The following is a 16525-nucleotide window of genomic DNA, read 5'->3' as shown; positions in this document are numbered from 1 at the left end:
ACCTAGACAGAAAACCTATTAAGTAAAAGAACTGAAGGCTTTATCCATTACTAGAATCTAATAGTGAAAACAGACACGCATATGCACACAGCCTACGGCGACACAACCAAACCGCACGAAATGCGAGCTACAAAGCTGGGACAAACAAAAAACACACATGCAGATAAAACACAAATGGACTTTGACCTGTGCAGTGTGTGTGTGTGTGTGTGTGTGTTGTTTATGTGTGAATTGTGACTGTAATCCAGGATCAGCGAGAACAAAAGCACCAGTAAAACCCGTGACACAAATTGTGGCCTCTTGCTTTTCACTTCGGCACGAGGCTGGTGGGACCCTGGTTGGCCCCTTCCACTGTCCCAGGACCAGTCCGACCCCAAGGGCCAGGGAAAGGCCTGGTCCCTGTCCGTAGAAGCCACGTCGACGGTCGGTGTTCAAGCAAAATATTTACTCGGTAAATATCCTATCATCTGAGGCGTGGCAGGACAGCACGGGCTCTGAGACATTTCGTTTTGCTCAGCGCAAGGGGCCCCATGGAGGGACTGGAAGAGCCCAAATCGGCCCTTAGGGGCCTGAACGAAAGGCTGAAGGGGTTTCTGGAGCACATGAATCAGTTGGAAAAGATCAACTGCGAATTGGAGGAGCAGATCGGCGAGTGGGGAATGAGGAACATCGCTCCTCGACGGAACTGGAGCGACAAGGAGGCGCTGGCACAGGAACTTCAGGCTCAGGTGGGTTGGTGACGTTTCCTCTAATTACCCTGCATCTTATCTGCATCATATCTTTCTCATTACATTTGATATCCCAAGGCACTAGCACAAGGTGGCCCTGAAAAACCCCTCAGACTGGCTCGAGGTAACGAGTCTAACTAAGACGTTAAATCTTTTCCACAGATGCATTTCCACTCAATTCGGCCCCTGGAGGCTCCACTGCGCATTTTAGGTGTCGCAGTACTTTGACACACCCAAATCAAGTCATGGAGCCTCTGCTAATGATTTTGCAGAGGCTTGTCTGGTTAAAAAACGTCAAAAATGTGCAATTCTGGTGGCCTTCAGGAGCCCTATTGAAGTTGGTTGGTTTATGTTTGGCCCCAAATCTTTGTTAAATTAGTGCCACTACTATATTTGAAAGTAAGCATACTGTATGTTTGGAATAGCATACTATCAAACTACTCATACTATTTTGTAGTTTACAGTATGTGTACTGTTGCATTACATTCTATATTCAAGATTAAGGATTTATTCGTTATGGCATACTATATTTTTTTGCATACTCATTTTAATACTATTCATGCAGTATGCAGTATGTTATTCTAAATTCAAGATTAATGGCATACTAAGCATACTATTTTTTGCAGTATGCAGTATGTACAATACACTGAGTTCAAAATGCCAGTATGGCATATGCAGTAATCATATTACAGAATGGCTACTACTGTACTACTCATACTAATTATGCAGTATGTTAATTATGAAGAATATGCTAAAATGTTGTATGCATGCAATAATTAGATGGAAAACTATGATTGTTTTTTTTTAATAACTACATGACATTCTATATTCAAGATTAAGGATGTGTTCGTTATGGTATAAGACTCTTTTTGCATATAATTTTGCAGTATGCAGTATGTACAGTACACCAAGTACAATATACTATGTTTTGAGTGACATACTACCACATAACGCTTAACCACATACTTATCTATGCTGCAGTTCTCATACTGTATACTGTGCATAATTACATATTCTTCAACTTGAATATAGAATGTTATGCTCTTTATGACATACTATTTTTGCATAGCATTTTTTATTTTATTTTGCAGTAAGTACAGTATACTGGGTACAATATGCATGCAAAACTTAAATGACATACTATATATTTGAGTCTCATGATAAGTTCAGAATGGCATAATACCATAGTACTCATATCATACTATTTTTGGCGTATATAGTATGCATACTGTGCTGCATGTAAAAATTGCATGACATTCTATATTCAAGATTGGATGTTGGTTATGGCATTGTACGGCTCTTTTTAAAAACTATTTTGCAACATGCAGTATGGACAGTTTACTGGGTACAATATGCATGCATTAATTGGATGACATATTATATATTTGATTCTACCAATATGTTCAGAATCCCATACTACAATGCTACTCATGCTATTTATGCAGGATTCTGTGCAGAGTATGCATGCTATAATTGATACTGCGGACATGTTTGGAATGGCATCATACCGCACTACACATTCGGAACAAAAACTAAAACCAAAGCACAATATGCCCTATGTGAGCCTTTGTGACTAGCAGTTTGCATTAGCTGTATAAACACATAAACATTCATTATTACCTGTACTAACTCATTATATAACCTCAAAATACATTATATATGAAGTTCACTTTTGACATGATTAACCAAACATTGCTGTCACGATGGCTCATAAATCATCAAAATGGCAGACAGCCAATCATAATGTGCTAAGCTAATATTATGCTTCATGAGAGAAACAATATTCTACCAAACTATGGAAAGCTGTTATGTTGATAAACCTGTTGATAGACACTTCATTTTTCACGAAAATATGAAGAAACTTTAGCATTTTTATTCCAAGTTTGTGTAAAATGTCTGATCAGGATATTATGGGAAATATTGAATGTCATACTGCATTGTGGGATACACAAACCCAGTGGAGTTCTGGTTTCATACAGCACATTTTGACATATTTAGTAGGTAATCCAAGTATGGTCATGTAAAAATCTAAAACTGTGCAGAGTATGCATACTATATAATTTTCTGAAATACTAAGTATGCTAATTGCCGAAGACCAGGTTTTAGGCTGTTGGTTGGTAATAGATGACACTATATATATTTGAGTTCAAAAATATGTTCAAAATGCCATACTACTGAGGTACTATTTATGCAGTATGCAGTTGTATGAACAGTATATTGTGCCGCTTATAATAATTACATGAAATTCTCGTTCATTATGACATACTAACCTTTTGCCTACTATTTTGCATACTCTAATACTATTTTGCAGTATGCACTATATACAGAATACTGGGTATTTTTTTTCAGTATACAGTATGTGCAGTATACCACTAATAATAATTACATGACATTCTATATTCAAGATTAATGATTTGTTCATTCCTCTTTTTTGCATACTATTTTGCAGTATGCACAATGTACAGCGTACTGGGTACAATATACATGCATTAATTAGAAGGCATATTACATATTTGAGATATTTGTTAAGGATACCATACTACTGTACTACTCATACTATTTTTGCAGTATACAGTATGTATACTGTGCAGCGTGCAATAATTACTTGACGTTTTATATTAAGATTAAGGATATGTTCATTATGGCATACAATTGTTTTACATTAGTTTTTTTAACAGACTAAGACTTTAAAGTTTGAATTGAGTGGGGCTAAGAGGTACTTTAACTTTTACCCGAGGGATGTTGGACAGATGTCTAACACCTGTGTTTCCTAAATCCGTTCCGGTGCCAGAGGCCACACTGACCTTGCGAAAGATCGTTAATCCTTTCGCACCTGGCTTGATCTTTGACACTAACATAATAACAACCTGCTAAAGATTTGCAAAAATGCAGATAACATAGTTTAAAACAGACTTGTGTTGTTTAAGCATTGGACAGCTAACTGTTTTATGTGCTCTGGAGGGGAAATCAATCACTCCGTCAAGAGATCATTCAATGTAATGAACAATGTGCACAACAAGCATTAGGTGAAAAATCTTGGCAGCATTTAAGTCTTCATAACTTCCTTCAGTCCTTCAGTGTTTTGCATATACTGTCTGTCAGGCAGTAGACAGCTAGAAAAACCACATGTTGATGCACACCCTAATCTTTCAGAAGTTCCCATAGTTAGATGGGTGTTGACAACCATTAATCATCAATGAGACTTGTAATTTTTAAAAATTAAATAAATAGTATCATAATTTTGATCAAATTGCTTAAGAGGGTAATTTCTACCCACGGGCAATTATAATGTTCTCTATCTTGATTATAAGTATTTTTTTCCCTCATAATTCTGCTTCTTCTGTGTTTGTTTTGGCAGGTTAGCATGATCCTTATGGAAAATGCAGAAGTTTTGTTACAATCCGATGGAGTGAAACGCAGGGCAGCTCATTTAAAGACCAGGTTAGAAACTCTCAGTAAGCAAGAAATATGAAAACCACCTGAAATTACCAGGTTTTTAAATTGGCACAATTATAATTGTTATTATTTTAAAGACTTTGCATTGTGGGATATACACTACCCAACCTAGCATGTTTTGTACATTTGTCCAAATGAAGTTGGTCAGAAAATTTGCATACTGTGCACCTTATTCATTATACGCACCGCATTCTGACCATGCCCATTAAATATTTCACATCAAAAGAACAAAATATTTAAAAAAATATTTTGATTTGAATATGTGATTGCCCTCTAGTGTTGAGAAACAGCAAGTGCCTGGAAATACCACTGAATGCTTGATAATGAAGCATTCTGAAAAAAAAAAGAACAAATATGACACATAATCTTCAATTACATAAGATGTTCTCGGGTGACATCAGTCTAACTTTCATAGAAAGTCAGTGCCTTGTTTGTTAAATATGATCATTTTAATGCATTTAATAACAGGGCTTGCACCGAGACTGTATGTTTATATGTGATATTTATTATTTAAAATTGGATTAAATGCATGCTGTTGATTACCACAGAAAATAATGACAAGTAATTCTTCAGTTTGTAAAAAACAAAAAAAAAAAAACATTAATATTTCTGTGCTCCATGTGCTTTCATTGAAAGTGTATTTCTGTCAGCACTTTTTGGGATGTTTTTACAAACTGAATTAAGAATCCAAATGATTGAAGAAAAACTTATATTTAATGTGTAATATTCCTTTAAGGCGGGTTTCCTTTGGGATGTGTGAGAAATGGCAATTTAATACTTGAATTTAATTAAATACAAATGCATAATAAAGAAATATAATGAAAATAAGTGAAGGATGTAAAATTAATTCTATTTTAAATTATTAGTACTTTTGATGACATTGACCCTAAAAGAAAGTTTTTCATTTGTGAAAATTATTTTTATTAATATAATTATAATTACTTATATTGTTTTTTTAGGGACATTCTCACTTGTCAAGTCGATCCGCATAGAACATGTTTTAGTTTAAAATGCACTTTGTGGTTAAAAATGCAGTTTAGCTTTTTATAAAAACAATAGTAGTCCGTTGTGTGTGTTACATTTAGATACCCAAGTATGTGCATGTGTGTGTAGGTGTGAAACTGAGGAGAAACTCCGTCTCCTAAAGGAGCAGGAGGTCTCACGGCTGAACATGAAGAAGAAAGAGGTGGAGACGGCCAACACACTCCTGGAAAAGCAGCTTTATGAATCCAAAAATGAGTTGCAACAAATCATGCAGGAACATGAGGTATGTGCCTGAATGTCAGTTAGTGATTGTGTCTAATTGTTTGTTACTGTGCATGACATGTCAGTCATATTCATAAGTTAATGAGAGAGACCTTGACGTCTTTCTTTTGTATTAATACTTGTTAAAAATGTTCCCTGATGCTTTAGTGCCAAGTTGCGGTTAGCCTTGGGATAAGGGTGTGTGTGTGTGTGTGTGTGTGTGTGTGTAGAGAATGGTGGAGTGTTCACCCAGTTCATGTGAAAAAAGCAGGACATGTCATGCACAGTTGTTAAATATGCAATGCTGATGTATTATTAGTTGTCTCACTCTATTGTAGTTATATCTTTTACATTTGTATGGAAGCAAAAAGCAAACTTCTATCTGTCAGTGAACAAAGTTTCCCGTCCAATGTAAATTCCTCCATAGGAATCAACTGTTTCAATTGAAATTCTTGTTTGCAGCAAATATTTGGTGTTGGCGTGAACAAATCATCTCAGAGGTTTAAGAGTAACAATATCTATCCTGTTTATGTATCTTCTCCATAACTAGTCGGGCCAATGACATACAAATATAGACAAATGAAATTGGATTGCAGATGTCTGAATGACATGTTGTTGTAGACTCGGGAAGAAGTTCTGCCACGGTATGTTTTCGTCAGACTCTTTTGATTCCTCATGAGGGGAGCCCTTTAAATTCTCCTCTTCCTCCCTTTCTTTTTCCACCCCCTCTCTCTCTCTCTTTCTCTCTTTCTCGTTGGCTGACAGAGAGAGCTGGATCAGCACCAGCGGCGAGCAGTAGAGGAGTGTGATAAAGTGCTAGCGCAGGTTGCTGCAGGAGAGGATGGCAGAGGAATGGATCTCTGCCGGACTAGCACCCAGTGCGACCACTCCAGCCCAGCCCAGAGCAGCCCTGATTCAGCCATGCCACCAAATCCAGCCCCAGGCTCCTGCCCCGCTTCACAGACAAGGCCCCGAAAGGATGCAACCAGCCCTACGGCTGCGTTTCTGCCACAGGTACGAGTATTCTCTCTCTCTCTCTCTCTCTCTCTCTCTCTCTCTCTCTCTCTCTCTCTCTCTCTCTCTCTCTCTCTCTCTCTCTCTCTCTCTCTCTCTCTCTCTCTCTCTCTCTCTCTCTCTCTCTCTCTCTCTCTCTCTCTCTCTCTCTCTCTCTCTCTCTCTCTCTCCTTCAAACACTCTCTATGGTCTGCTGGCCAGGCACTGCAGAGCAATCGTAGTGTGTGTGCGCATGTGTGAGGGAGTGAAAAGACTGCTAAACATCCATTATTATTAAAAATAGAATGAGGGATGTCAGTCCCATTGAGCATAACCATTGCTTTTTGCTAATTTGTCTTCCTGAGAATTTATGCCCTCACACAAAAACACGGGCCGCTGGCCTCATAACTCTCCTTGAAAAACAGCAACACATTGCAGCATGTCTTTATGAAAACTCCTGTGATAAATTGAGGGTATTTTATGCCATAGTACTCCAAGGTACTTGGTAGGTGTCCAAAAACAAGGATTTACGTGGTACCATGTCTAAAATACAAGGTATTACCATGAGAAATGTTTTTAAAAACATGATATTCCAATTGAACATTAAAAAACACTATGATACCATGTTCATAAACATGACAGGATAATGGCACTATGTCCAAAATCATGGTAGCACTGTGGTACGTTTTTGTTAGTGGAACCTTCCATTTAAAGTATTCATTTATAATTTATATTGGATAAGACTATGTTGTTTTTGGAACAGCCTACTTTGGAACACATGCATGTAATTTTCCATTTCTGTGGAACTGCTATCGTTCTTATCAGATGGAGACTGAGCTGATTCCTAGACTGTGATATACGTCAGCTCAGACCACAAGAGCATGTGGTCTTTTGTGTTACTTTGTGGTTATTTTGTGAGGTAAATCATTGATGATTAAAACAATAAGCCAGAGAGGCTATTAATTAAAGTCATTTTACCATGAGTAAGAGTTTTCCTAAGGCACAGTGTGATGAAACCTCCATAAACCATGGTAAGCAATATAAAAAAGGCTCAAAAATGCATAATTTTTTTGTTGTCTGCAGTATTCTTATGTATACACTGTGTGTGCTGGGGTTTGTGGGTAGGTGAGAGCAGGTGACGAGGTCCTGAAGGAGGCACGAGCCGAGCTCACTGAGGCCCGAAAGCAATGGCACCGTCTACAGGTCGAGATTGAATCGCTAAGTGCCTTGGTGCGTTAAACTCCCACAAACATGCCCACAGACACACCCGGACACACATATTCCAATTCAGGAACATGTAGACACACCTAAACACACACTCTCACTTTCATCTGAACACATGACACAGAAATTAAAATGTCACTTACTGCTACATTGTATGAACGCAGGTCTGAATCCGGAACCTCCGGAATTGGATTCAACCACTATTTTAGTAGATCAAACAATTAGTTTGCAGTGCCGATTGAGTGTTAAATGCACATCAACACTTAACCTTGAGGGAACGGGTGACGAATTCCTGTAGGATTTGTCACCATTCCTTTCATGACTTCAGAATTTACAAATCAAGTACTGAGAATAACCACAAATGGCTATTTCAAGTGACAATAGTTTTTTTTCTTTAATGATTTTGGCTAGTTATGTGAAGGTTGTAGGCTCAAATCCCAAATCCCAAACCCTATTGTAGGCACCATGTTATGTGGGTTGAGCCCTGGAAATCTAACCCAAGTGTTGGTAGAGCCTTGTTCTACCACTTGACCAGTTCATAAATTGTAGAATTATTGGGATTTCCAGTGGCCATGTGTCCTTGATCAAGATACTTAATGGTGGTGGCTTTGTGGTTAAACTCAAGGATGATAAACAGAAGGTTGCTTGATGTCCTGCAAGGCATGATCCACATGCTATCACCATTGTGCCCTTGAGTCAGCCTCTTAACGTTAGATTTATCCGGGGGGTTATTGTCAGTTTCTGGAATATTGCTAGTTTGATCCCTGCAAATTGGGATTCTTGAGTCATCACCATTGTGCCAAGGTACTCAATAGCTTGTTACTTCAGGGGGACCGTCAATAAAAAAAAACTCCATGGTTCAGTCACCATAAGGTGCAATCCATGAGCCATTACCATTGTGCTCTTGTGCAAGGCACCTAATCCCAGGTTGCTCCGGTGGAATTGTCCCAGTAAAACATTATGTCATCACATGGACCGTCATCAAAAGACTTTGTGGGGGGAAATAACTGACCACTAAAATGACTTGCCCTTAATACAAGTTGCCTTGCTTGTGTTGCTTGACCCTACAAACTTTAGTCACTGTCCACTATTTCCATCCCCCTATTCCATTCCACCAACCATGGAGATCCATCCTTCCATCATCCATGCTGTAGCCTTTCCCAGTATCTCGTGCTGTAGGCTGACCCTGGTGATGTTGGTAATAAATGACAAATCTGTTTTATCCCACCAGGAGAGGAGTCTCCAAAGCACCCTACACCACACTCAGCTCCATTACTCCGTGCAACTCAAGGATCTGTCCCGGTCTGTAAGGAGTCTGGAGTCTGAGCTGGAAACAGTGCGGGATGGTCTGGAAGTCCAGAGACAGAACCACAGCCAGCTCCTCAACACCAAGATGAGGCTGGAGAGAGAGATTGCAACCTATAGGAAACTCTTAGAACACGAGGAGGGCAGGTAAGGGAGGGATAGATTTACTGAGGTGTATTCGTTAATGCAATAAAACACTTAGCACACGCTCAAACTTGCATGATGTTGCATTATGCAACTACCAAGGTAATACACTGGAATTTTCATCAGGTTGGCTGTGCGCCCTTGCTATTATTCACAGCCAGTCAACCCAAAGAGGTTTCTAAGGTTCCTAAGAAGTTGAGTGTAGTCTTGAGTGTGCTTTTTCTTTCACTCCTGAATTGCAGGTTTCTGACCTCAGATGGTCAGTCTCTAAAGCTGAAGCCATGGAAAGGGTCAATTTCTGCTCTTGAGCAGAACGGTCTACCCAACGGATGTGACGAGGATATTGCTGATCCGTTCTTCACTGAGAGAACACCAATAAGAAGCCCAGCCCTTCAACGACAGCAGAGTCTTGTCACCCTGACAGGTGAGGATGATGTAAAACATCCTCAAACTCGTTGTCCAACCTAACACTAGCACTGAAATGCACCTTGTTTTAGCTACATCAAGATGTTTGGTCTGGCAACTCACCATAGACACGGCTCAATCCGAGGGATGGGATAAACGGCTGTCTTTCAAATTCCCTCTGCACGCAATAGGACAGCGCTTCAACCAACCAGAGCGTTTTCCCAACAGTGGAGCTGACGTTAGTTGATAGATTCAACTTTTGAATCTGTCCGGCAAAACTACGAACACATCTTATGATGTTTTATTAACAAAGTTCGGGAGGAGCACGTTCAAATAATCAAGCAATCAATCAATCAACTCATCAAACAATTACCATGTCTACCCTATCAGCATGAGAGGAAGCATATATATATTCACTCTGTCAACTCACCTAACTTCCTTGACAGTTTTCAGCATCCCTCCACCACCCCGACTCCTCACTCTTGGCTTGTTCTTTCACAGCCAGGAATACAGGGGGAGTACTCTGGGTTCGGGCCAAATACCGAGCCCGGAGCCCTCTCCTCGGACAGCACGCCAAATACGCATTTATTCTATCTGACTTATTTGTAAGTGTGAACTCGTGAACCTTTTTTAAGAATGACTTTAGTGCCGTTCTTTGCTCTTTTCTCAAAGAAAAACTCCAAGTCCTCCAGAGTCGCGGCCAAAGCCGATTCGAAAGACTGTTCGCAAGAAGCAGCAACTCTTCTTAGTTTTCAAGTAGTAGGGAACCGTCGCAACTCTGTCGTCATTATGTTAAGCCCGCCCCGCCTACTCTATACGCGATGTGATTGGCCTGACCCAATTAAGGTTTTTACAGCTCCGAAAGTCAACGGAGAGTTGCTAGACTACCCTGGCTGCAAAATACATTTTGCTGCCGCTAGGGTGCATCTAGAGTTCTAGGCTAACCTTGTTTCAGACTTGAGGTGTCATTCTCAACAACAGTTTCATCATACAACTGTGAGTCTGAGAGATGTTATGCAACTTTTGTTTGTTGTTTTCATCCAGAACCAGTCAGAAACAAAGACGGGGAGATCTGTACTGTGAAGACTCAGGAGATTCTGGAAGGAAATGTAGTGAGGGAGAGTGCCGAGGGTCACGGAAATGTGGAGTGAGTTTACATTAGACTCATTTTCAAGCCTGAAGAACCATAAGCATTTCACACATTCAGAACAAAGATCTTGACGTGCTTGCATGTGACTTCGCAGGCAATAAAAAGATGGTGGAACTTCTTCATCATCATCTCATGCTCCAAACATCCTTATTAACAGATTTTGCTCCTTACTACTTTGCTTTTTTTTGTGTACGACAGGACAGAGAAGATTGACAAGGTCATCAGGCAGTGGGAAGGCTCATTCTTTAAAGGAAATCCCAAGCTGAGGAAGAAGTCTGTGTCTCTGCGTTTCGACCTTCACATGGCAGTAGCGGACGAGGGCTGCAGCCAAATAAAACAGGACAGTCTCCCTAACGTGGAGGTCCGTCTGGTCATGAGGCGGTCTCGCAGCATACCCACCTTTGCGCAGTGATGTCACAATGCTACTACACCACAACTGTGACATCGCCATGCTACCACATCCCAACTGTGACCTCACAATGCTACTGCGTCACAATTAAGTAGTGGTGACCATGTCTCTATTTCTCAGCAGCTAATGAAAAGTGAACCACTTTAGTGACGTCATAGAACTTTTGCCATTTGAGAGGGGAAAAAAAACGTCAAATCACCAGTGAAGTGTTCGAAAACAGAAAGCCAAATTGCTCTTATGACTGTAATGAATTCACTGCACATAAGGCTACTTTAAGAAATTGCAAGCAAAATTAATTTGTAATTGATTTATTTTTCTTCAAACTTAGGTCTATGAAAATAAATGGAGAGTATGTAGGCTATGTCTCGCGGTGTTTCAAATTTCGCGCTTTAGAGTATGAAGTTCTCTGTGGACACTCTACTGCCACATTATTTTTGATTATTAGTATATATTACGTTACTCAAAATATAGAATAACAATTAGTTTGTGAAAATTCGTTTAGTTTATATATTTACAGAGCTTAGTCTTAAGTCTCACAGTGAAAAATGGTCAATGTGGATACAGACAAGATTTCAGAGTAACAAAAGATGCCTTATTGCATTTGACAAATGCTACTGGAATTAATTTTACACTCCAGTGAACGCTAAGGGCGTATCAAGTTCTGTTTCTGCAGGAAACTGTAGTGTGAATCAAAACAAAATATTGTGAAATTTGCAAGAATAGCAAAACTCAGCAGCCAAAACTAAAGATTTATGGCAACACCGATGTACTGTCCCGCACATACGTTTACAAAATGAGCAGCAGTAAAAGTCATCAGTCTATCACTGCGGAGAGATCGAGATGCTAAAAGTAAAATTTTGACTACAATCTTCTCTACTAATTACGCTCGCCTCAAAGTTACATTGCTTCGTATTACGAATGCATATAGTTTACACTTCATTTAAAGCGCAAATACTGTGTCTTCCAATCTAAAATTATGCAGGATTGAAAGCTTGACATGATCATGCTTTACACACTACATTAAAAGATTTTGCATTACTCACATGCATATATTAATAATTTAAATTGATTTATTTACATACCCTACCTCTGGTTGTTGTTGTACTGTAAATACACGGGGTTCTTCCTGAAGAAATGAATACACATACATATATTTAATTTAAAGTTATATTAAATCTGAATGAATCTATATCCCTGATATATGAATGATATCACCTTATGGGCTTATTTAGCGCTTTAGTTTATTATGTATTGCACACTCTGGTGTCACATACAGTAGGAGAACCTTCATGTTTCACCTCAAGGGATTGTGACTCACTTTAAGAAATGCGAAGAGAAATTACACTGTATGCATTGGTAAAAATGCCTATTTGATATGCACTTTAGAGGCTAACTTTCAGATTTTTATCTGTATTCTACGTTCTTTTTCCAGATGACTAAGTTGCTTTTTGTGAAACATAACCTTTTTTTTTTTTTCATCTGTATAATATCCATAAGCTGTGCCCTGCTGAGTGATTTGGCTTAAACACTGTATGACAGGTGCTAATAAAGCTATTATTATTTCCAGATGAGCTATTTATGTTATGAGCAAAGCTGTCCAAAGATACTTCAATATATAGACCACAGTGCCTGGAAAACTAGAACACAACATGGACGTCCCAGTTAAGCCTGGAACAGATTGTAACATTACAAAAATGACAAATGAAAATGATTTAACATAGGTTTCATACAGATAATGGCAAACGAAAAACAAAATATGTTGCACAGTTGTTAAACATAGCAGGTTAGCATTGTTTTTTTTATGTTAACAATGCCCAAAACCATTTGTGCATTGTTTAGTTGTTGAGAGATGTAATGCCAAAGCTTGACAAGCAGTGTTTAAATGTACAAAACCAAAACATTTAGCCAAAGGCTAATGCAAACAATGTGTGCTATTCATATTGACAGCGAAGTGCAAAGAAAGTAATTGGTGTCCAAACTTTAACCTAATGGTATGCTTTTGATATTTTGGGATGTGGGCCTAATATGTGAAATATTAAAGCTCTTCATGAAGATAAACTTCACAAGTGAATATGAACCGCAAAACCCATTCTGAACCTGAAAAGCGACAACCAGTGTCAAAAAGAATCTAAGAATGTTTTACTCAACTTCAAATATAGATTTTACACCAGTCAAAAGGATCTCCATTAGTACACAAATAGTGTTTGTAATATTTTTGCATTTTCTGAGGAAAATATAAGTCGGCCTAAATGCTATATGATACATTGTTGTGGCTAATTGGGCAGTGATAAAGTGTTATGAAGAAAGAATGAATGCTGCTCTCTAGTGGTCATATATGAACATGCAGGGCACACAAGAAGTTTCCCTCCTCTTTTATAAAGTGTTGTATACTTTTGAGTGCACTGAATTTGATGAGGTATGCAGATATATATGTCTATCTGCCACTGTAGGCAACTTTGACATAAATCATTTACTCTGCTGCTTCAAAGTACAATTTTACCACAAGGATGACTTCGTACCCATAGCACACAAAAGAGAGGCTTAAGCTCAGCTCTCCGCCATTTTGCGTTCATCCTCAACTCATGTGGCATTATGGGATAGCAAAGTGTAGACTGTCTGCACACTTTAGAATCTCAACAGATGCATAGTATTGTCTATTTCATGAATATTCATGAATTATTAATGTATTATAAATCTGGAATCTAAATTTTTTGTCTCTGTTTGAACTAGCTAGCTAACTAGCATATTTAGCTTCAATATCTTCCTCTGTTTGTGTCTTTAATCAGTTTCTTGTTCATCCAAGCTCTGATTTTGTTTCTTGTGGACACTTCTAGCCATCTATTATGCAATGTATATTTTCATATATTAATGTCCTCCAAGAGCATTTAGCTGGGAGCTGTTTTTGCTAGTCATAAAGAATATGTATTGTTATATATGAATATATTAAGCAAATAATTAGGAAAAAATTAACTGTCTGTGCGTTTTTGGATGGAACTAGGTCACACTGAAGCCATATAAGCTTATCTAATCCCCTGAAATTTGGCAGAGATTTTAGCTTGCAGCCAGGAATGGCATTTTGTGTGTATCTGAGCTTGCACGTATTCACATTTTTAAGTGTATTACACACGTTTGTTTGTTTTTACTACTGGCTGTTGTGTAGCCAAGAATGTTGTGTAGGCCTCAGGAAGTTGGTTATCCACTTCTCTAACCAAAAATTTCAAAATGAGAGCTTGTGGTTGCGTGTGTGTGTGTGTGTGTGTGTGTGTGTGTGTGTGTGTGTGTGTACTAACACAGCTGAATAAACACACATCCAAACAGACCCCTGCGCACATTGCCGTCTCTATGCCCTATAATCCACCTGTCTTTTTCTAGAAAGCACTGACTCAATTTTTGGATCTGATTTTCATGACAAAGCGAATGTCCTCTTTACAGAGAGATGTCTGGGTATAAAAGACCTGGAGTGGGACGGGCCTGAACCAGCACAGCTCCACACCTCTACCCCCTCCACAGGCGCCGCTGCCAGCTGAACCTCTGCAGAATGGGCCGGGTGAGTACGAAGGTGATCAGGACAATCTGCTCTGATTATTGATCATTTTATTAAAAATATTTATTCCATTTTATATATATTTTACAGATTTTTATATCATATTTTTTAAATTACATATAGACCTATGATGTAACCAGAGGTAGTTTATTATAATAATATACAAGGATGAAATAAACTTCCACCGTCTCCTTCGTACAGATAATTTTTTACGAGGACAAGAACTTCCAGGGCCGCCGGTACGAGTGCGACAGCGACTCTTCGGACTTCCATGTCTACCTGAACCGGTGTAACTCCATCCGTGTGGAGAGCGGGGCTTGGGTGGTCTATGAGAGGCCCAATTTCTCAGGCTACCAGTATGTTCTGACCCGGGGCGAGTATCCAGATTACCAACGCTGGATGGGTCTGAACGACCGACTCTGCTCCTGCAAGATGATCCACATTGTAAGTTGCACACATGAATGCAAAACATTGTGTAGTGCTTGTTTGATGTTCAATAGGTGTCCCTTCCTCTCCAGGTAAGCGGTTCTGAGTATAAGATCCAACTCTATGACAAGGGAGATTTCGCCGGCCAGGTACACGAGACTGCCGAGGACTGTCCATCCGTGGTGGAGCGCTTCCGTACACGCGAGGTTCACTCCTGTAAGGTGCTGGACGGGATCTGGATCTTCTACGAGCACCCAAACTACAGGGGGCGCCAGTACCTACTTGAGAAGGGGGAATATCGTAAGCCTGTGGACTGGGGCGCCGTCTGCCCGACGGTTCAGTCCTTCAAACGCCTGACGGAGTGACGTCTGACCTTTAAATCCATCCATCTTGCAGCCCTTCTTTACCTGCCCAACCACAACAGCATCGACACACCTGTGCTAAATTAATAAATGTGTGGTTGCAAATGAAACCGTTAAGGGGTTCTGTCTCTTTTTGTGGATGTGTGAATAACTTTGGAAACTACATGTTACATAATACCGAAATAAAACAGACTAATGATTATTGCAAGAGGTATGGCATACCAGGTGCGAAAATAAACAAGTGTAATAATATTAATCTCTCTCGCGCAATGGTTAATGCAGGTTGCCAAACCCTGTCCTAAATTTATCACTCCTCATCATCTTGGTGCAAACTTTTCAAGGAAACAAACTTAATCGAAATGTCTGCAACTATGTAAATGGGTCTACTTTGGCTGAATGGCGTATCAATTGCTTTTTTCGTGATTTGTGCCCCCTAGTGGTCAGGTGGAGTTTATAAGGTCTTTCCAAATAGCATCTAAAGTTATAAATCATAAATTTGAAGGACACTGATGCAATTTAAAATTCTAAAATCAACTTCAAATTAATCAAATTAGAAATATAATTACCTGCAAATTGTTTTAAACGTAGTCAACTGTGCAAATGACTCTCCTTATTGCTCCGTTTACTACAGTGTTGCACGATAATGAACAAGGAATTTGTAAACACAGTAGCCTACTTTTACACGGATAATGTGACTGCTAAATGAAACGTCTAAAAGTTACGATTTTAGCTTTTTACTTATATCTCTGGGGCTTTTAATTCAATAAAAACGCAAAAATAGCCTTAAAGATACTTTACTAAGTTAACTTACTGTTCTTACTGTAACTTACAACATCCTCAAGAAAAACAACCACGTGAACCATGTTCATCAACAGTTGAATCATCACTGTTTGGGCAGCAGCCATATCATCCTGTAGCCCACGACTGGTTGCCCACTGAAGCTAAGCTTGAGCCTGGTTAGAAACCAGGAACCTGGATGAGAGACTTTCTGTGAAAAACAGGTTTCTACCAGTAGGGGGCGCTCACCCTGTGGTCTGTGTGGGTCCTAACGCCCCAGTATAGTGACAGGGACACTTTACTGTAACAAGCACCGTCCTTTGGATGAGACATGAAACCAAGGTCCTGACTTTCTGT

At 39.3% G+C, this 16525-nt stretch overlaps 2 protein-coding genes across 2 annotated transcripts; both read left to right on the top strand.

The window, feature by feature from the left end:
• Window positions 1–419: 419 nt before the first annotated feature.
• krt222 (keratin 222) lies at window positions 420–12624 on the top strand. The gene is made up of 9 exons (XM_081383909.1): window positions 420–728; window positions 4087–4169; window positions 5298–5451; window positions 6195–6443; window positions 7548–7652; window positions 8878–9098; window positions 9338–9519; window positions 10545–10647; window positions 10849–12624. The coding sequence occupies exons 1-9, from the start codon at window positions 531–533 to the stop codon at window positions 11060–11062; spliced, it is 1509 nt and encodes a 502-aa protein (XP_081240035.1). The 5' UTR covers window positions 420–530; the 3' UTR covers window positions 11063–12624.
• A 1761-nt stretch (window positions 12625–14385) lies between these two features.
• On the top strand, window positions 14386–15498 carry crygs1 (crystallin, gamma S1). Its single transcript, XM_081384159.1, has 3 exons — window positions 14386–14606; window positions 14805–15047; window positions 15122–15498. Exons 1-3 carry the CDS (start codon window positions 14598–14600, stop codon window positions 15392–15394), a joined length of 525 nt encoding a protein of 174 aa, XP_081240285.1. The 5' UTR covers window positions 14386–14597; the 3' UTR covers window positions 15395–15498.
• The last annotated feature ends 1027 nt before the right edge of the window (window positions 15499–16525 follow it).

The sequence above is a fragment of the Scardinius erythrophthalmus genome (genome assembly GCF_964197995.2).
Source record: "Scardinius erythrophthalmus genome assembly, chromosome: 14".
Lineage (NCBI taxonomy): Eukaryota > Metazoa > Chordata > Actinopteri > Cypriniformes > Leuciscidae > Scardinius > Scardinius erythrophthalmus.
The sequence above is the reverse complement of the archived record's forward strand: the minus strand, read 5'-3'. Positions and strand labels throughout refer to the sequence as shown.

What these genes read in the sequence shown, in the direction of transcription:
- krt222 (XM_081383909.1), top strand. Translation starts at nt 531, where the DNA reads ATGGAGGGACTGGAAGAGCCCAAATCGGCCCTTAGGGGCCTGAACGAA. An exon ending in CACAGGAACTTCAGGCTCAG is followed by an intron (nt 729 to 4,086) that starts GTGGGTTGGTGA and finishes TTGTTTTGGCAG; the next exon opens with GTTAGCATGATCCTTATGGA. An exon ending in AAATCATGCAGGAACATGAG is followed by an intron (nt 5,452 to 6,194) that starts GTATGTGCCTGA and finishes GTTGGCTGACAG; the next exon opens with AGAGAGCTGGATCAGCACCA.
- crygs1 (XM_081384159.1), top strand. An exon ending in CCTGCAAGATGATCCACATT is followed by an intron (nt 15,048 to 15,121) that starts GTAAGTTGCACA and finishes CTTCCTCTCCAG; the next exon opens with GTAAGCGGTTCTGAGTATAA.